A 19,665-nucleotide genomic window follows, 5' to 3' on the forward strand; every position below is an offset into this window, starting at 1 on the left:
TCGCCCAGTGCCTATATAGCGCCCGAATATCCTATAGCACGTGATGCCCACCCAGAGAGCAGCAGCAGCAGAGAGAGCTAGTCTATATAGTCTCTCTCTCTATACCCCTTTTGTCTGTGTGTGCTGTGTGTCCTGCTGTTTATATTGTGTACTGTATAGTTAGTATTTACGTTAGACAAGAAAACACATCAATTCAAAGATGTTTGCTGGATAAAATGTATATAGACGCAATATGTCGACACACAGGGCGATTATATCGGAAATATAGTAATATATATCTCGCCATCAGCACAGCATATGCTAATCTATTATGCTGTTCTTGTCTGTCTTCGTAGAGAATTAGAGAGAGAGATATATAATGAACGCGGTGCAGATGCTGTCTGTCTGTGTGTAGATCTAAAAGATTTACAAACGTCACGTATAGCCTATATAGTATTACGCAAATACACACAGCAATTGTTTTGATGATGTTGTTTGGATCGTCTTTTCTTTTATTTATTCAGTTTTTTTCCACTTTGTCATCCTATATTATAGAAGTGCTAAATAATATGAGTTGAATATATCAAGATTATTTGGGAGGGCGCATATATATGTATATAAGAAAAAGGGTGGAGAAGAGATGAGGGGGGGGGGAGAGAATAAAACAATGTAAGAATTATATAATAACCAAAATTTGGTTTTCTCGGGGAGGAACAAAATTTGTGCTGTTGTAATCCAGTTCTGTCGATGTGTTTTTTCTCTTTTTCACGCCCTGCTGTCTATGATGTGCAGAATAACAGCAGCTGGGCGGATCGTGTGCGTGTGTGAACATCATCATCTGAAATATATAACCGCGAATTGTAGGCCCGATAGGCCCCTATATATAATTTGATAGAATTGTAGCACAGCACGTATATAGGCTATTAGAAATAACGAATGGCATCATTTGTAATGGAATATATATGCTGGGGAATGTTGATTCAAACTGTCGCTGATGATCCTTGTCCGACGATTATATTCTGATGGAGGACTGAATTATAATATATAGGATGTAAAGAAATGATGGAATTCAAATCATTTATTGAATAATAATGAGATTGACCTGCTGATTGGAAGGAGGGGGAAGAATCAACTATTGTAATAGATTATATATATCATAATATAATAATAATAATGAATCAAACAAAACAAATATATAACAAGAGAGAGAGAGAGAGAGAGAGAGAGAGAGAGAGAGAGACGAAAAATTCGATATTATTATAGAGATGATGACTGGAATTTGAATTATTTCATGTTTTATACAACCGCGACCTGATGCTGATGGGATTTTGGTTCAGTATACTATAATTCAGTTGTTCAATTATTGTTTCTTCATTTCTTTTCAATATAGAGATGTTTGTTAATTTGTTCTTCATACAACAGCGATGGTGAACATTTCACAGCACACACAGCGCAAATCATAATATATAATAATCTAATATAACTGAAAATAATAACAAATCATATTAAAGAGATGAGAATAATATCTTCATAAATCAATTGATCAACGCCGGACGAAAACGAATTCATTGTAATGATTCCAGCGATTCTCCTCCGAGTCCATTCCGGGTTTGATGTCGGTGCCGGCCGAGGCCGTTCCCGATCCGCAGGAGGCGACGCAATGGAAGCCGGCCTCTTGCAGCATGTCGAACGCCTGCTCGAGGAAGGTGTGCTTGAGGAAGAATCGGCAAGAATAGCGGTCGCTGGCCCCGCGATCGGGGTCCCGCGACTCGTTCAGCGTCTCGCCAAACACTTCGCGGCACAAAGCCACCCGCCCGCACACCAAAATGCGCGAGAGTTTGCGGAACTTGACGTCGGCCAGCCCGTCGCGACCGAAGGCGAACGTCCCGCGGTAGCCGACGGTAATGTAGCCGGACGAGCGCGGTAGAACGACGGCCAATTCGGGAACGATGGTCGGGGAGACGATTCCATCGCCGGCCAGCAGATCGTCGGGATTGAGGGCGTCGGGAGAGGAGGAGGCGGGCAAGAGACGGGCCGAGGACGAGTTGAGTCCGCTGGTGGCGGCCAGCAGGGTGGACTTCATTTCGGCCATTTGGAAGTAGTCGGCCTCCTGTTTGAGCCGCTCGCACTCGTGAAAGTTCTCGGGCAGAGTCAGTTTCTGGTTGCGCAGGAAGTCGAGCGTGTAGCGGAAGAGAACTCCGTCACGGTCGATAAAGTACTTGCCCTTCGAGTCCCGCAGAACGGGCGGCGGCGGTCCGGCGGGACTCAAGCCGCCAGGACGCCAACGGCCCGAAAACATTTGGCCCAGCAGCGAGTCGGGATCTTTGGTCAAAGTCGACAGGGTCGTCGTGTAGTGGACGCCGCCCACGTTCAACTCCACAATGGACGGGAAGAGTCCTCCGGCACCTCCGCTACTGCTGGTGTTGAGACCGCTTCCGGCAGCACTTCCGGCGATTGCATTACCGCCATTCCCGGTCGCCATTTTTCTTTTTGGTTTCCTTTTGGGGATTCAAAAAACCCGCCAATAATTTTTTGACACTTTTTCTCTTTGGATTTCGCGGGCGGGGTCACACAAAAGATCACACCGATGACACAAAATCGATTTCAAATGATGATGATGTAATTCAACTTTAAATTTGGTATAGAGAATGGCTGATGTGTGTAGTTAGGCCTACAAAATGGAATTCGTCGTTGATGGCCGGATGATGTAATAATAAATCGAAATGATGTTGCTGGGTGCTGCTGGATCGAATGCGCGGAGGTCCGTCCGGATCGGCTGGCCCGTTCCGTCTGCGCTCAAAAGTCCCACCACCGCTTGCTTTTATATAATAATATATCTGGCACAGTGTATATATATACTAGAACTAGAACTAGAGAGAGAGAGACAAACAAATTTCTTGCCTTTTCATCTATCTGACGGCAGTGCGTCTGCTCAGTTGCTGCGACCGAGAGCTCAGCACAGCAGCGATCGCGCCGGGTGGGAGTTGACAAGCGATCGCCACGCCGCCAAAAGGGGGCAGGGCTTGTGCGATCATTTCTATTTCTATTAAATATATTATACGATGCTGCTGATGCTGTTTATATATTTATAAAATAGATGAAGAAACTTCTCGTTTATTCTTTTTTTTAATATTTCACGCGCTGAGCAATTTCATTATTATATGTAGACGCTGCTGCTCATTTCTCGTCGTCGTCGGAGACTTTAATATATTTTGTTTTATTAGAGCGCGGGAATACAGCTAATATTAATTTGTATTCAAATGATTGTATACATAGCCAGCGGCCTATATTAGATATAATATCGTTCAAAGTTGATATCGGTTGATATCTATTATATATTTTACTAGACCTTGGCTCTATATAGAATAGGAAATGATGAAGGAAATTGAGTTTGCTATTTAGACCCCAGCAGCACTGCCAATGGAAATAAAAAAGACTGAACCTATATGACCTCTTTTGATTTCCTCCTCGTTTCCTCTTGATAAAGCCCCCCCCCCCTCTCCAGCAACCCTTATATGCTGTTCACGCAGGACACACACATGTGACGATATTTCTTTGATGTGAAATATATATATATATTCCAGTCTCGTTCGATTCGATCGAGTACACGCACTCGTGGGTATATAACATCTATTAGAGCTGAGTGCTGTGGTTTTCCTATATTTATGCAAATGCGTCTATATATTTTTTGCCTTTTTTTTCATTTTTTTCGCTCCCACGCTTCAAATAAAAACATGGAATGAAAATCTTTGATATTCGGGATATATTATATAATATCGACCGCGCCCTATCTATAAATATATTGCCGCCTGGAAAGCAGCAGCAGCACCATCAGCTTTTGGCCTATACATATATCTATTTGTCGGCACTGCTATTAGATAGTTGTGCTTGTGATTGCTTCGACTCTGATAGTGTGTTATACAACAATAGAAAATAGGCCGCTAAAAAGACTGCATGTATGTGCGCTCTGTGTATACATAGTCACAGCAGGGCTACAAAGAAAATGATTAATAAGATTTTCAATCAGCATCGCTCTCTCTCGTCTGCTGTGTGCCAAACATCAAAAGAGAGTGACGGCACAAATTGCTGGGTTATATTCGCCTACATTATTTATGCAGCGGCGAAATCATGATTGATCTTTATATATACATATATAACATATAGACTGCAGCAGCAGACATCAAGACTTATTGAGATCCTCTCTATCTATATTTTTGAAATATATATATAATAATATCGCCTATTTTCTTGAAGGGGGGAGAAGAAACACACACATAGTCCCCGGCGTGATGCGTCTATACTTACATGGATGTTTATAGATTGAATGTCTATAGGACGTCGTCGTCGTCGTCGTCGTCGCTGGGCGTTGTATACAATGTGTAGCCCAGAGATTGTGCCACAGGCATGGGAACCATATCCAATATTGATGAGAACGTGGACAGACGCGCTATATAGAGCTCCCGCGGCTGAAACTCTATATAGCGCCTCTCCCTGATGCTTCTATTCACTTCTATTCTATTCTTCTTATTCTTTTCTGAGCGTAACATAGAACATAACATAGCAACTTTCAGAGTTGATACATTTTCATCGCCGTTTCTTTTACTTTTACTTTTACTTTATTTTATATACAGTGGGTACCTAAAGTATCCGTACGGCTGAGAGGAGCAGTACGGAAAACGCGTTTTTCAAAACGCTCCCATAAATTGAATTCTCGTTGGAATGCAATAAAATTTTTTTGTAAGGTTAATATTAAGACGGGGTATCATGTGATTTTTTTTGGGAATTTTTCAACAACGCGATATGTGGTTTTTATCGCGTTGCGAAAGTATCCGTACGGCCGAGAGGCCTAGTAGGGAAATGGGCTTACTTTGGAGGCCTCTTATTCGGTAAATAAGTAACATTAAAGGGTGGGAAAGTTCTTAAAAAAAAGAGCTGCATTAGCTCTATATGTGGTCATAAGATCACATTTTTTAAGTTTCATTTATAGTAATGAAATCAAAAATGAAAACACGAATTATAAGTTTTCCGTTTTCTTCTCCTCGATTCCCCATCACCAGTGTTGCCATATAAAAAAATTATTTACCCTTTCTCTTTCTCCCTCTTCCGTCCAAGGGAAGAAAGAGATTTTGGGATATGGCAACACTGGTGATGGGGAATCGAGGAGAAGAAAACGGAAAACTTATAATTCGTGTTTTCATTTTTGATTTCATTACTATAAATGAAACTTAAAAAATGTGATCTTATGACCACATATAGAGCTAATGCAGCTCTTTTTTTTAAGAACTTTCCCACCCTATAATGTTACTTATTTACCGAATAAGAGGCCTCCAAAGTAAGCCCATTCCCCTACTGGGCCTCTCGGCCGTACGGATACTTACGCAACGCGATAAAAACCACCTATCGCGTTGTTGAAAAATTCCCAAAAAAAATCACATGATACCCCGTCTTAATATTAACCTTCGAAAAAAAATTTATTGAATTCCACCGAGAATTCTATTTTTGGGAGCGTTTTGAAAAACGCGTTTTCCCTACTGATCCTCTCAGCCGTACGGATACTTTAGGTACCCACTGTACAGTATTATAGATAGCCGCCATTTTTATATTTATGTAGATACTTTCATCACAGATATATATTATATTATTTATTCCGGGAGTTTGCGCGCAGAGTTGCGAAAGGGAAGTGGTGTGGAGCCGCAGCAATATCCGCCGACACAGCATTCACGTATATAGCCGCGTATATATCGTTCCTATATAGCTAGACTGCTGCTGTATATCTTTATACTACTGTAGACATTCGGGCGCTATATATGCTGCTTGTCGATATATCGACATATGTAGAGAGAGAGCACACAGCACAGCCAGCACGTATATATAACAATTTGAAGCTGCTGCTGCTGCTGCTCTGGATAAGGTTACAGAGTGCGCAAAAGGGCGTGGTCCCGCGTGGTCCCCTTATATATTATTATACACATCCCCGCGCGCCGCGATGATGTCCGCGTGCAGAATATAATCTAAAAAAAAAGTCTATTGAGATATATATATTTCTTCGTGGCTTTATATATCTATATAGCCGAAATGGTCTACATTAGATATGCTAATGCAGAGCTCGCGGATGAATATATAAAGATAATAAAAGAAAAAAACTGGAGCAAATAAGATTTGAGATATATAATATAGCGTAATATAGTTATTGAAATGAATTCACGAAAACCAGGGTCGCGAATATATGAATAATCCGGAATAATCAGTTTGAAATCGTGGCTCAAAATCGTGTCATCGTCATCAGAAAAAGGAGATGGGGACAAACTGCTATCATATCCCGAAAATGTGGAGAATTATAAACACAAAGGGGAAAGTGAATAGAGAGAACAGCACTCTGCTCAATTGGAAAAAAATGCTCAATATCATCACGAACGAATCGTTGGATATAGAAATACGTGACTCCCATCGAAGATATAAATATCCCGCGCATTCATTCGCTTGTGTATAATATACATCAATCGACATTCAGCTCAATTCAACAATTTATATACAAATGCTGAAGTCATGTCATCTCATTAAACATCTACACATCTCTTGATCATCTGGAAAAGATCTTATTCAATCGGTATTATATAGAACTACTTTGAAATGTTGAATCATTTGTTGAAGCGGTACCTGCTGGCTAACGCGTATGCAACTTGGACCATACTGATTCTGCTTTTATATAAGATATATTACGTAGTCTTTTGATGATGTATGTACATTCGTTTCTCTCTCTCTCAGTTTGCAAATGATGTACAAAGACGTATTCTGATGCTGATGACGTCAATAATGTTTGCTGCGCTTTCGATTGACGCTACACCCAGCATTTTTGTTTGTTCTATATCTACACAATAGCAGCTCGACAGAGAGTTTGTAATAGATATACTACTGCGCTCTATATCCTATACGTAGGATGTATATAAGATATTTAGATATTTCCTGCCGCGTGCGGATGGTATGTCTAATGAGTTGCACGAGTTGCACAAACGGGTAGCTTCTTTATAATGCTGGCGCCTTATAATATAATATTCATTTCTCCGTTTTTATTGATGTTTAACTCTCCGGCCTCATCAGGGGGTTTCAATAGAAAATGATTCTCATATTTTGTTTGCTTTATAATAGCTAATATCGAGGTGCTGGAGATGACCTTTGGTAATTAATCAAAAGGTTATCAATTAAAAAATAATATTATTACAGTTCACTCAGCGCGTTATTATTCGTTCATTTCCTGCTGACGCGTTCATTACGCAAGAGATCAAACAACACCCGGTCGGATGGTATTATACACAACTGAAATGCCGAAGTTGCACATTCGTACGCCATCTACCGTCAGCAACTGGCAAGGATGGAATCAACATTCTTTGTAAATAAAAATTGCTGTAGGACGTATATAATCTCCTTTTCCATATGCTCAAACTCAAACAAAAAATATACAACAGCTGCATCTGTAGTATCGCTGATGAAGCCAAAGCAGCTCTGTTCTCTCTCTATATGCTGTTTCTATATACTGATGCTGCTGCCGTTTGATCATTAAAATCGATCGAAACATCTCGCTAATTCGCCAGAATAATTAGAACAACCAGCAGCAGCAGCTGCGCTGTTTACATATGTCATCAGACTGTACACATACAACAACGTCAAAGATAATTCGACGATTCCGTTTGCATACACATGTGCAGCCAATAACTTATCGCATGGAGTTATATATGTAAATTCACTATATGCTGACATAAGATCGCCGAGTCAGCTTCTATTGAATTGATGACCCCCTCCCCCGATGTCGTCATATAGTATAACAAACAAATAACAGGGAATGAGAAGATTTATAGAGAAAGTCTATTAATCGGCTTAACTGCAATTTCTAATGAAAGGTCAAAAGGTAATTAAAATGGATTATGTCGATCTTGTATATATTATGTTGTGGTGTAATTCATATCATATTTAACTCTAATCGTGTGTATACAAATATATAATTAGATAAATGCATTTAAAAAAAACACATAAATGACGGCCAATAAATCATCAAACGGTGAAATCGACGTACAAACCGGATCGACCGCAGACGACGGCCGGCTGCTGATCGGACACTTCGACGCTGGAGCCTCGGCTCCATTTACTCCGGCGATTGCCGCCACCGCCTCCGCCGCCGCTGGGAATGCCGACGGGCAACAATCCCGTAGCCCCGCCCGCAGCTGACGGATTGTAGTACTGCATTTCCATCATGTTGCCGGGCGTCAGGGTCGATAATGGCCCGTCGGCAGTGCTACTGGCGTTGCTAGTTATGGCCCTAGTGCTGCTGGCCACATTCGAAATTGCCGCCAATTTATTCCCGCCGACTCCGCCCACTCGTCGGTTGGTTATCTGTCCGCCCATGTCGTTGACTTTACCGTTGGACTTGAGACGGGATCGTTGAGTCTCCAGGGCCATCCGCAAATTCTTCCGTTTCTATTTTTGTGATTTGATTCATTTGAATTCATTTTTTAAAAAGAATTGGAATTGATAGATGATTACCTCGACCATGGTGCGCCATTTGTCGGTGACGTGTCTGGCCAGTTCCATGCGCCTCTGGCGACGGATTTGGTGGCGTTTGTACATGATCTCGATGAAAATCAATCCGACTCCGCAGACGATTCCGGCCGCCACCAAAATGAAAACGCCGGCCATGTTCTTCAGTCCCAAAGTGGCCGGCGTCTTTTCGTCGTGCTCGCACTGCTGGCCGCTGCCCAATTTGATCCAGCGCTCGTCAAGATCCTCCATGAATCCTCCTATGGTACATCAAACAACATTTGAGAACAAATCCCATCCATCCCTTTGATGGAATTGTCCTTATATCCGCTTAAATATTTACTTTCGTGAAAGTCCAGGACGGACAAAGTGATGACGTCCGTCCACGGTGAACCTTTGCGGAGTCCAATGCCGTAGCCGGAACGGCCAAACAATTCGCCGGCCGTCACCAGATCGCAATCCTGGGCCGCTTCGAATTCCAGTCGTGAACTGTCCCATATGAAGGCCTTCAATTTCCTTTATTGATACAACAAACATTTGAGTTTGATTTGATTTGATGATATAAAATTGAATGATGAATGGTATATTACCCTTCTTTGACGGCCTCGATGGCTTCCTCGGCCGTCGGGTAATTATTTCCTTCCATGGTCCGGTACATGTTGGACAATTCCACCTGGCGGCGGAAGTACATGTCGACGGCCGAGCCTCTCACCGTGGCGTAAGTGAAATTCTCCATCGGATTCCTCAACTATAAGAACAATTGACGTCCATTTCAAATTGAATTAAATTCAATTAAATTGAATTAATACCCTGGGATCATTGATTCCGGAGAGGCTGGTTTTGGGTCGATCCAGGACGAGAAAAGCGGCCAAATTGGCCGTGTAAGAAGCCACGATGATCATGGCGAATCCGGCCCAGACCATGCCCAGGACGCGGGCCGAAAAGCTCCTGGGAGTTCCTTCGCCGATTCCGGAATTGAGCAGCACCCCCCAGGCGAACCAAATGGCCGACGACAAATTCAAAGCGTCTTCCTCCGTGTTTTCCGCATTGGCCAACCTGAATCGACCTGTTGGTTTTAAAAAAATAATAATAAATTTGATGACATTAACTTTAATTTATTTTTAAAAATACCGAAAGGTGAAAATCGATCCAGGAGGTAAAGGACCAGGGCGACAACGTGAACCGAGACCATCACCAAGATCCACAAAGTGTCTCTGAACGGTTGCAGGAAAGAAACCAAAGTCGACGATTTCGGTTGCTGTTATTACATCACAAATTCATTTAATTCATTTCAAATTTAAAATGACTTTTGATTTATTTTAAAAAATAACCTTTTTCTCCAGGATGGTGATGCCTTGATATTTAAAGGGTTTACTGAATTCAATCACTTGGGCCCGTTCCGGATTGATGGTCAAAGGTGCAACGATCATGTCGGCCCGGTCGTTGACCAATTCGCCAATCAGTCCGTTCCACTCCTTTTTGCCCGTCCCGTTTTTGGGCGACAGACTGCCAAACTGGCCATCGGGCGACAGGGCCAGCGAGTAAGTGAAGTTGTTTTTCCGGGCCAGCTCTTTGAGCAGGTCGATGCAGTAGCCCCGGCAGCAGTAGAAGCGATCCGTGCCGGAAGAGTCGGCCGTGTTGTTGAACCACGGGCAGGCCACTTCGCCGTCGGCGGCCAGACAAGATTCGCCGCTGGCGTCGCTGACTCGACGGGCGTAGACGAACGGCTGCTCCACAATCGTCATCACTTTCAGGAACGTCGGAATTATAAATCCTTCCGGCTTGTGGCGCAATCCGCCCGGCCATGTGATTTCGCTGTCGTTGACGCTCAATTTCAAAACGCTCTGATACTATCAATTTGAATCAAATTAATTTTTTTAATTGAATATTTTTTAATTGAATTAAAAATTTTAATTGAATATTTTTTAATTGAATTAAAATTAATTTTAAAATTTAACCTTTGAATAAAAGTATTGGCCGACTTTGGTGCGTCCATTTGGGTGGTCGACATTGACAATGTCGTACTCGGAGAAAAGCCGGTCGCCGTTATCGTCGAATGCGATTTTGCCCGTCAGTCCGTTAAGTAAAACTTGTTTCTTAATGTACTCGAAATAAATGCGACCCGTTTCCCAAATGGCCCCGGAGCTGTTGCAATCCTGCGGCGGCTCCGTCATGTCACGTTCCGACACTTCCATTTCTCTCAGGGCCGATGACAGTAAATACCTTTTTTTAAATTTTAAATTCAATTAAAGTTAATTAAAGTTAAAATAATTTAATTCAATCAAAATTGATTATGTATACAAGCTGTCGCGGATGTGTGCCGCTTCGTTGGCGGCGTGCATCTGCTGGAGGCCCAGGGATCCGATGGGAACACCTGGGACATCCAGCGCTTGTTCCGTCACCAGCCAAATGTGTCCGGCTCCGGTCAAATTGAATTTGGCGGCGTCGCGGAAGATAATCGCCGCATCTTGGGCGTTGGCGTAGACCAGGTAAACTCTCGACTGTCCCTCGCTCATCTCCTGCAATTCCTTGGTGAAATCTTCCAATTCCGCCGGAGCGAATTCCTTGGTCAATTCGATTTTGATTTCACGCTGGTCGCCGTCGTCGTCGTTGCTCTGAAATTGCGTCTGCAGTCGGTTGAGCAGCGAATAGCCGTCGACATCCGCACTGTGGATGACCATCACCTGCCAGAAATGAAAGTGGCGCAGCAGAGCCGCCCACACATCCGCCTGATGGAAGAATGGCGCCACCGTCCTCAGGAATGAAACGTGAATGTTCTAATAATATAAATAAGGAAACCATTTTAAGATTATATTTGATTGATTTCAATCATTCATTTATTAATTGATATACTTTGTCGGAGAAGGCGGCCTCCCTGGAACTGATTCCGACGATGGGAATGTGATAGAATCCGCCCGTGTAGGAAATGGTGGCTGGCGACAGGTCGCCCTTGACCGGATGGGAAACAATCACCGCGTACACCTGTTGGGCGATCAGGTAGTTGCACCTGTCCAGATGATTGAATTAAATGATTAGACAAATAAGAAGGAATTTAATGTGATTTAACTGCACAATTCACATTTTCAAAGCGGTGCGGATGGGATTGGGATCGAGCCGCATCGAAGCGCTGTGCAACGTAGCGTTGACCGGAAGTAAAGTGTAATCACTATTCAATTCCTGATGAAAAATAATGAATTCAATGAAGATTGACGTGAATTGAAATATCAAATAATAACTCACAGTAATTGCTTCGCGGAAGAGAGTGTCATGTCGATCGTCGTTCAAGACGGCACCGATGGTGAAATTGGTGATCTTGGCCGCCCGGCTGGTGGTGGTGCTGGTCCAGCTGGCCATGAGCAGACACAACCAGAACCGAGCCAACGCCATAACTGTAAATGAAATAAAGGCCTATAGAAAACAAACAAACAATTCGAATCATGATGTTTTAGATGTAATATTTAATGAAAAGTGACATTGATCAAATATGTAATTGTTCAAATACCTGATTTGAAAAGTTGGAGGTGGGTGTGAAATGGTCCTGGAGAAAGTTGTTCCAATTTTGGTTGGCACACACACGTAACATCCGAGTTGCAGAGCAGCTGCAGCTCCAGAGATGTTGGAGATGGATGTCGGCCAAAAGAGCGGGACTAGTGCGCAGGACTAGACATTCGGTTTGACTCCACTCCCGACTCAATCGATACTATACTACTTGCTAGTGTAGTAGCCTATAATACATATAATATAATTTATATCTACGGCACCGATGAAACTGAAGACTGTCCACTCAACTCTATAAGAGAAAAGATATAGGTATACTAGACTTGATAGAGAATTGGGTAATATATTCCGTTCTGTAATAACAGACTCATTTTCGGCTACTCTGTAAAATAAAAGCCTATATTTGGCCAGTTGATAACTGTGTGTGATTGCTTATTTCCTTTTTAAATGTTTTCTCACAATAGAGCTGTGGCGATTCGATGGATTTCCTATTGGGAGAAAATAATACGCGAACGCAATTGCGGCTGATTCATGGATCTTTTAGAATTCCGCTGAGATTGCCCGACATGCTGCTGTCGCACGTCTTGTCGTGTGTATTTATTAGACTTGAAAATCCGTCGAGTGGGGGGACTGACGTTTCTGCTGGTGGGAAGATAAAAGCGTTCTTTTCTCGGTGGTATGTATATCAATCGAACTTGACAGGAAATCGAAGCCGGATGAAATATACATCACACAGCATCGGCGACTCGTGAATCCTTTCAAGGAATTCGACACAAGACGCATGCAAATGTCGAATCAAACATTCGCCTCAAATGAACTACATACGCCGGAGCTTAATTCAATTAACAACCAAAACTATGCGCTAGAGAAAAGAACAAATCGTCGTAAAAGTGAAAGTTATGTTCTTTCATGGAAGCCATGAATTTAATATTATATGTGTCGATTGTCGAACTATAATAAGAAAAGATAGTTAAAATATAATCTCAAGAAAACCGTTTAATCGTTTTAAAATAGTTAATTATTAATTTCTATCGATACTTGAAGCTAATTAGAATATTAGTGTCGTCTGCTGTCGTTTTCTTGCACAGTTTCGAAAAGAAGACGAGCTGACGGAAGTTCCAGTTCCAGATTACAAAGAAAACGGAACGATTACTCGTTTGGACACGTTCACACGTGGCTGCACGAAAAATAGGGCAACAGATAAAATCAGTAAATTACAATAATGTGGTCGTCATGTAAACTGTCTCTGGTGTCGTGGCACATGCTCTCAACTCCATGCTGTTTGGCAGGTAATAAAACTAGGAATACAAATGGAATGATTTTGGGAGCTTTATAATAGAAGAGAGTATAACTAACCTGTTCCAAATGTGTGAAATGGTAGTTTCCTGACTAGCATTTATTCATTAAGTCCCCTGTCGCTACATGGCAGTTTGTTTGCACTATGCATAACCTTTTTCTTTGTTCAGATTTTAGGCTGAGCCAGCTATCTTGACAACAAAATATGCCAATTTCGCTTGTGCTGGGATTTACCCATCACCATCAACAATCTCAGTGTCATTGCTTGGGTAGCTAATTCTTTTCATTGCTTTTGTTAACCTGTGACCTGCTAGATGTTTTAATTATGCATGACTTGCATAAATGCCGAGTATCATTTACATGCAAACCTTAAATTCTTCGATTTATATACAATTAGGGCACAGTCTCATTGTCAACTTCTCCTTGTTTCTGTCAATTATGTTTCGTAATCCATTTTTTCATTTGTTATTTAGATAAAAAGCATCCCGTCTGATTGATTTGGAGGAACTACCGATGTCGATCGAGTTCTCTCTTCTTCCTCTTTCTTTAAATCCCCTTATCCTCGTGTACATTGTACACCCATTCGTGTGTCTTCAACTTTTCAGCAGATGGAGCAATTGTGGATGCCTAGCCGTATTTCCCAGGCACAAAAGGTAGGACAAATGATAATCTATTCTTCCTTTTTTAAATTTTTTGGGTAGCGTTGTTTTTTAAATCGTTACATAGTACGGAGTACAATTATTCCTGAGCTCGGTGGTTGACTGACAGGACTGTTTTCTCTTGCCGGTTGTTTGTTTTAGATTAATACTCAGTAAAGTCTCATTTGAGCTGTTTTTGAATACCCAAAACGTGTGGGTATAAACAATCATATTCGAAAAATATTTTAACTTATTTAAACACTTCAAGCAAAAGGCAACTAGAAAATGTTCCTGCCTCGTATACGGAAATTTCGGGAAATTTCAGATGAAACTCGGATCGTTAATAAAATAAGAAACAATGTGTGCATATACAGCCAATAGTTTTTATTGTCGAAACAGACGCCTAAAGCTGTTAAAAAAATATAAAATAAAATTGAAAAACCATTTGAACAAGGGGGGAAATACGCGAACAATAGAAATCAAAATCTTAAAGGTAGGGGCTTAAAAGACGGTGGGAATTCTCCCACCAAACGTCAATGCCATAACAGGAGAAAGTTGCTCACTTCTTTGTGTGTGCAGTCTTGATATCCCGATCAGCAATTAGTTCGCTTTTTCTTTTTCTTTAAAAGATTTTAAAAGGGAAACGTGGAAAAGAACTTTGAAAATGTAATGGGAAAACCTGTTAATCGAGTTAATTCGATTGTCTGTTTGTTTATTTTCATCCTCAACTGTGCTCGTGATCGCCCCGCCTTGATTAATTTCTTAAAATAGAAATAACGGATCCTGGATTGTTTTTGGAGCACCCATTACGCCGAGATCGAATGTATAAGGTCTGATTGAATTATTAATTCCGTTCGCGTTATTGTACTGCACCCGCATTTCTTTTCGTAAGGAAAGACTGTGATGTGTATAAATAAAAGAAAAAGCAGCCGGAGAAAATGAGAACATGTTTGACATATTCTAAAGATTCCCCATTCGCCGGATTGAAAGGCTTCGTTAAAGTAAGAGCAGTACTCTCTCTCTTTTAGTTTCTTTTCATTTCACTAGTAGCTACTACACTGTCTAATAATAAATCACAGTCAACCTGAATCTGAGTTGTTTATAGCGACTGGGAAAACCCCATCTCTTTATATTTTATCTCGACATGTATTCATACATCAATGGACGGGCCCCACTTTTCCCCATTACTCAGACGAATTTGAAACTGTGCTGCAATCGCTCGGGAGAGACAAATATATAAAACAACAATAATAAATAATAAAATAATTATGTCCTTTAGGTCAGGCAACTGATGATATGCAATTTATCTCAATCTATTCGACAAAAATCAATTGTTTATTCAAAATCAACTGCAATGACAAACATGACTTTTATATATTTCAGGTTTATTATACATCGTCGGCTGGACTACAATTTGTTAGCGTCACGGCCAATTGATTCCGTTCCGGCTTCCGCACCGACAGCGAGGTGTCACGGCGATTTTTGTTTGTCGTCTATACAACACGCCCTGAAAGTAAAAATCGGGAAAGAAGAAGTAGTTCAAAAAAGTCTAGCGAGTAGAGAGAGGGGGAAACTCTTTTTCCCTTTCGGCCAATTGCACCTGGCCCTCCCTCCCTGTATAAAAGTACTCAAAAAGAGAAGCGTGATCACGACAGAGCGTCAATTTGGTCGTTGTAAGAAGCCGGAACACACCGTTAGTGCCAAACTGCCAAAAAGTCTTGACGTTTAAACGCCATTAAACATCAGGTTAGTTTTTTGTTTTTTAAAATTTCAATCTTTTTAAATTATTTTAAATAATGACAAATTTATTAGAGAAATGAAGATGGTGTCCCAGTGGATGATGGCAGCTGTTTTAATTGGCTTTCTATTCAATGCCGTGGCCAGCAGTGAGAAACTAGAAAAAGAGCATCGAGGGTTAGAGCCCAGCAGTGAAATCAGACGTCCGTCCGGTAGAATAATCAACCGCAGTTATCCGTCTAGAGGCTCTTTTTACGATGAGGGATACGTTAAATACGATCCTTCCGGGCTCGGCTTTGAGATTCAAAAGCCTCAACATTTATTTGACGCCTTCCATCAATCAGATCCGTTCAAACCGTCATCTTTCGATTCCGAAATCCCTTGGCCGGCCTATCCGGAATTAAAACCGAACCATCACCGGGAGCTACCCAGATATGTTGAACCCCCCTATTACCCTCCAAGCAACCGAAAGCCTTCTTACAAAGAAGAGAATTTACATCCTACCAAAGACGCCCATCAGTACCCTGAAATTCCCATCAAATACGAAGAGAAATCTCCTTACGGCTGTCCGAAAATCGCTGGGTACGAGTCGCATTGTCAGCCGGCCAAAGATTGCGCCGTTTGGTACGATGTTGTCCTCACCACTCCTGGAACAGCTTGCAAACTGGCGTCCAATGGATACCCGGGAATCTGTTGTCCTCATCTTCCCTACAACAGTACGTGCATAATTGTCATTCAATTCTGATAATCATTTCTTCCATTTAAAAATTGAATTTGTTCGACAGGTCGTGGAGTGGCCATCAAATTAGTGAAGAAAAACGTCAAGATAGAGAGACCTTGCATTGACAGTTACTCTGTGAACTCGGCCGCTCACGCTGGCCAGTTCCAGTTGAGATTAATGGACGAAATGGAAAAGAATCTTCTCGTTAACAACGTCACCGTCCGTCCGAGATCGTCGAGTTACACTCATTTGCAATTCTTTCAGAAGGCAACAGAGTCTCAAGATCTTAGTCGTGGAGCCCTGGCAGCTATAGAAACAACAAGAGAACTCGCCAAAAGGTTTGAAGTTTTTTTGAAAATCTAAACGTCTAAGTAGTTTTTAATTCAAATTTATTTCCATCAGATTCGGATTGACTCCCGATGAAGCTAGTGTGGGTTTATCCAAATTCTACTTAAAGGACACGATTTTATCCAATACCTGCCCTCTCGTTCCCGTCTGTGATGAGCGGACCCTTCGCTCGCCCTTCCGGAAGCTGGATGGATCGTGTAACAACTTGAAGCGCACCTTCTGGGGCCAGTCCCGAACTCCATTTCAGAGGGCCATTGTCCCAGATTACGCTGATGGTATTTTCTCCTCCCCCACAAAATGTTTAAAAAATGAATGACACCTTGTAAAAGACATCAAACCATTTTCCAGGTGTTTGGCTGCCGAGAAGGGCTCAAAATAATGGCGAACTTCCGAGGTAAAAAGAAAAAATGTTTTATAGATTTTTGTGCCGTCACGCCAAATAATTTTTATCGCGGTTGATTGCAGCGCCCGATTGGTGTCCGTTTCCGTCGTTTTGGATAAAGACGCTCCCACCGCTACGGAAACTCACTGGGTCATGCAATACGGACAATTTATCAACCAGTAAGTTGAATTTAATATAATTCAAAGAAATTGCAATCCTATTAATTTCTATATTTTTAATTGTTTAGTGACATGTCCTTAACTAACCTCTTCCGAACGAGTATGTATACAAATTAATTGAGTTGTTTAGCGGGTTTTGTTTTAAATTTCTGACTATTCTATTTAGAATCCTCGGCGGCCATCCAGTGCTGCACGGAAGACGGGAAATTATTGACCAACCCCGATCTAATCCATCCGCAATGTCTGCCCATTAAGATCCCGAACGATGATCCGTTTTTCTCCAAATTCGGCCAGCTTTGCATGAACTTTGTCCGCTCCACTCCGGCACCCAGAAGTGACTGCAGCTTGGGTTACGGTGAGCAGGTGAGTCGAACCGAAATACTCGATTAGAATTTTAAAATTCACTTGATACGAGTTTATTATCCTCATTTAGATGAATGGCAACACCCACTTTTTGGATCAATCCAACGTTTACGGGTCTGACGATACGGCGGCCGCCGAGTTGCGGACGTTCGTCAAAGGCGGCCTGAAAGTGAACCAACAACAGAACCATCACTTGGATTTGCTCCCGCCAGACAATAAAACGGAAACTAACTGCACCTTATCGAGACCAGTTTCCGCAGTAGCTGTACCAGTGAAAGTCAAATGCTTCAAAGCAGGTATATTTTAATTCTGAATAATTGGACATGATTATTTATTAATGTAAATTAAATTTTGATTTCTAGGCGATCCTCGTCCAAATCAGACGCCTAATTTGGCAGTCACTCACACGATTTTCTTGCGTGAACACAACAGACTGGCGGCGGCGCTGGCCTATTTGAATCCAAAATGGGAAGACGAACGTCTTTACCAAGTTTCCAGGCGCATTCTGATCGCTCAAATGCAGCACATCACCTACAACGAATGGCTGCCCATCGTAATTGGTAGAGCCAAAATGCAGCAACTTGGATTGTTGCCACTTCAAAGCGGTTTTAGTGACGACTACGACCAACACTTAAATCCGAGCATTTTGAACGAATTTTCGGCCGCCGCTTTTCGATTCGGGCACTCGATGGTTCAAGGCAAACACGAGTAGGTTTAATTATTTAACTATAAATTAAAAAAAAAAAACTATTTTGACGGATATGTTTTGTTTCAGTCTAACTAATCTGCGGAGGAAGAAGGAAGTGCAGATACTCTTACGTCAGCACTTTAGTAAAATGCAAACAGTTTACACGCCAGGAAATCTTGAAAAGTTTCTTATCGGATTGGCTACTCAGCCCAGTCAGAATTTCGACAATTATTTCACTGAAGAGGTATTTCTTATTCAATTAAAAAGTTGTACAGATAATTTCATCGAAGCTTCTTTTATTAGATTACCAATCATTTGTTTGAAGAAGCCGGCAAGGGATTCGGTTTGGATTTAGTATCTCTAAATATCCAACGCGGTCGTGAAAGAGGTAGAAGCGCTTCAAAATTATTCAATTCAATTTTAACTGATTATTTTTTGGGCGGCTAGGTATTCCTGGTTACAATGCTTTCCGTACTCTATGTGGTCTACAACCTGCAAAAGATTTCAGCGACTTGAAAAATTTTATTCCTGACGTGGTACGTAATTTATTAAAAAATGAAATCATTTCAAAATTAATTGAAGATTTTTTTTATTGTAACAGATTGCCGAACGATTCGAGCTGCTTTACGATTCAGTGGACGATATTGATTTCTTCATCGCCGGCATTTCCGAGAGGAAAGTGAAAGGTGCCACGATGGGCCCGACATTCCAGTGTATTGTAGCCGATCAGTTTTTGAGACTGAAACGAGGTGATCGCTTCTTCTACGATCTGGCTGAGCAGACCGGTTCCTTCTCCGAAGGTATGACTGTTAATGTACATCGATTTCAGAGAGGTACGTCATTTTTGCATTTTTTCGAAAGTAGAACAATTGAACGAAATTCGCAAAACCAGTTTCGCCCGACTTGTTTGCGACAACAGCAACGTATTGCACTCGCAGCCCTTAATCTTTAAAACGGAATCCGCCATGTAACTATATTTCTTTAAGAACGTCGATTGGACTTTGATTTTTAATTCGTCATTGATTTCTATCGTACAGAAATCCGGTCGTGAGTTGCGAATCTCCGTCTATTCCGCGCGTAAGTCTTCTCCCGTGGCAAGAGAAATTCGAGAAACCTTACTAAAAAAACAAAGTGCCTTATTAGAAAATGTCGTTGGACATCATTTTAAAAGAATCTATTTGCATAATTCGTTTTGAGTGAGATCTGAGATCACATAAAATTTTTAAAAACTTATTTTGTTGTAGAGCTTGAATTTAAGTACATTTTTACAATGAATTCCGGGATTTTTTAGCATAGTTGTGTATTGA

General features: G+C 41.5%; 3 protein-coding genes across 4 annotated transcripts; 1 reads left to right on the forward strand and 2 right to left on the reverse strand.

Moving 5' to 3' along the window:
- Window positions 1-484: 484 nt before the first annotated feature.
- LOC124200199 (BTB/POZ domain-containing protein KCTD12-like) lies at window positions 485-2,907 on the reverse strand. The gene has a single exon (XM_046596351.1). It carries the CDS (start codon window positions 2,459-2,461, stop codon window positions 1,523-1,525), a length of 939 nt encoding a protein of 312 aa, XP_046452307.1. The 5' UTR covers window positions 2,462-2,907; the 3' UTR covers window positions 485-1,522.
- A 4,913-nt stretch (window positions 2,908-7,820) lies between these two features.
- LOC124200200 (glutamate [NMDA] receptor subunit 1-like) lies at window positions 7,821-12,128 on the reverse strand. 2 transcript variants are annotated; one of them, XM_046596352.1, is made up of 13 exons: window positions 12,011-12,128; window positions 11,749-11,916; window positions 11,588-11,685; window positions 11,362-11,515; window positions 10,810-11,285; window positions 10,467-10,731; window positions 9,840-10,358; window positions 9,640-9,766; window positions 9,318-9,574; window positions 9,099-9,256; window positions 8,852-9,024; window positions 8,515-8,768; window positions 7,821-8,448 (listed from the first exon to the last, which is right to left on the reverse strand). In XM_046596352.1, exons 1-13 carry the CDS (start codon window positions 12,089-12,091, stop codon window positions 8,026-8,028), a joined length of 3,153 nt encoding a protein of 1,050 aa, XP_046452308.1. In that variant the 5' UTR covers window positions 12,092-12,128; the 3' UTR covers window positions 7,821-8,025. The 2 variants fall into 2 exon arrangements, with proteins under 2 accessions (XP_046452308.1, XP_046452309.1); XM_046596353.1 differs by having other exon boundaries at window positions 11,749-11,897; window positions 12,011-12,108.
- Window positions 12,129-13,143: 1,015 nt separating this feature from the next.
- On the forward strand, window positions 13,144-19,591 carry LOC124200202 (peroxidase-like). Its single transcript, XM_046596357.1, has 19 exons — window positions 13,144-13,295; window positions 13,473-13,571; window positions 13,776-13,955; window positions 15,324-15,686; window positions 15,753-16,393; window positions 16,463-16,736; window positions 16,801-17,021; window positions 17,095-17,140; window positions 17,212-17,307; window positions 17,376-17,407; window positions 17,474-17,670; window positions 17,741-17,966; window positions 18,033-18,378; window positions 18,446-18,602; window positions 18,662-18,746; window positions 18,806-18,894; window positions 18,960-19,158; window positions 19,223-19,325; window positions 19,396-19,591. Exons 5-19 carry the CDS (start codon window positions 15,757-15,759, stop codon window positions 19,478-19,480), a joined length of 2,793 nt encoding a protein of 930 aa, XP_046452313.1. The 5' UTR covers window positions 13,144-13,295; window positions 13,473-13,571; window positions 13,776-13,955; window positions 15,324-15,686; window positions 15,753-15,756; the 3' UTR covers window positions 19,481-19,591.
- The last annotated feature ends 74 nt before the right edge of the window (window positions 19,592-19,665 follow it).

This window comes from Daphnia pulex, chromosome 8 (assembly GCF_021134715.1).
Source record: "Daphnia pulex isolate KAP4 chromosome 8, ASM2113471v1".
NCBI classification, from domain to species: Eukaryota; Metazoa; Arthropoda; class Branchiopoda; order Diplostraca; family Daphniidae; genus Daphnia; species Daphnia pulex.

Bases quoted from the DNA above. Each gene is read 5' to 3' on its own strand.
- LOC124200202 (XM_046596357.1), top strand. From the start codon at position 15,757: ATGAAGATGGTGTCCCAGTGGATGATGGCAGCTGTTTTAATTGGCTTT. The intron at 17,141-17,211 runs GTAAAAAGAAAA...GGTTGATTGCAG, and splicing joins AATAATGGCGAACTTCCGAG to CGCCCGATTGGTGTCCGTTT. The intron at 19,326-19,395 runs GTAACTATATTT...TCTATCGTACAG, and splicing joins TTTAAAACGGAATCCGCCAT to AAATCCGGTCGTGAGTTGCG.
- LOC124200200 (XM_046596352.1), bottom strand. From the start codon at position 12,091: ATGTTACGTGTGTGTGCCAACCAAAATTGGAACAACTTTCTCCAGGAC. The intron at 10,732-10,809 runs GTATACATAATC...ATTTAAAAAAAG, and splicing joins GCACACATCCGCGACAGCTT to GTATTTACTGTCATCGGCCC. The intron at 9,025-9,098 runs GTAATATACCAT...GTATCAATAAAG, and splicing joins ATCGAGGCCGTCAAAGAAGG to GAAATTGAAGGCCTTCATAT.
- LOC124200199 (XM_046596351.1), bottom strand. From the start codon at position 2,461: ATGGCGACCGGGAATGGCGGTAATGCAATCGCCGGAAGTGCTGCCGGA.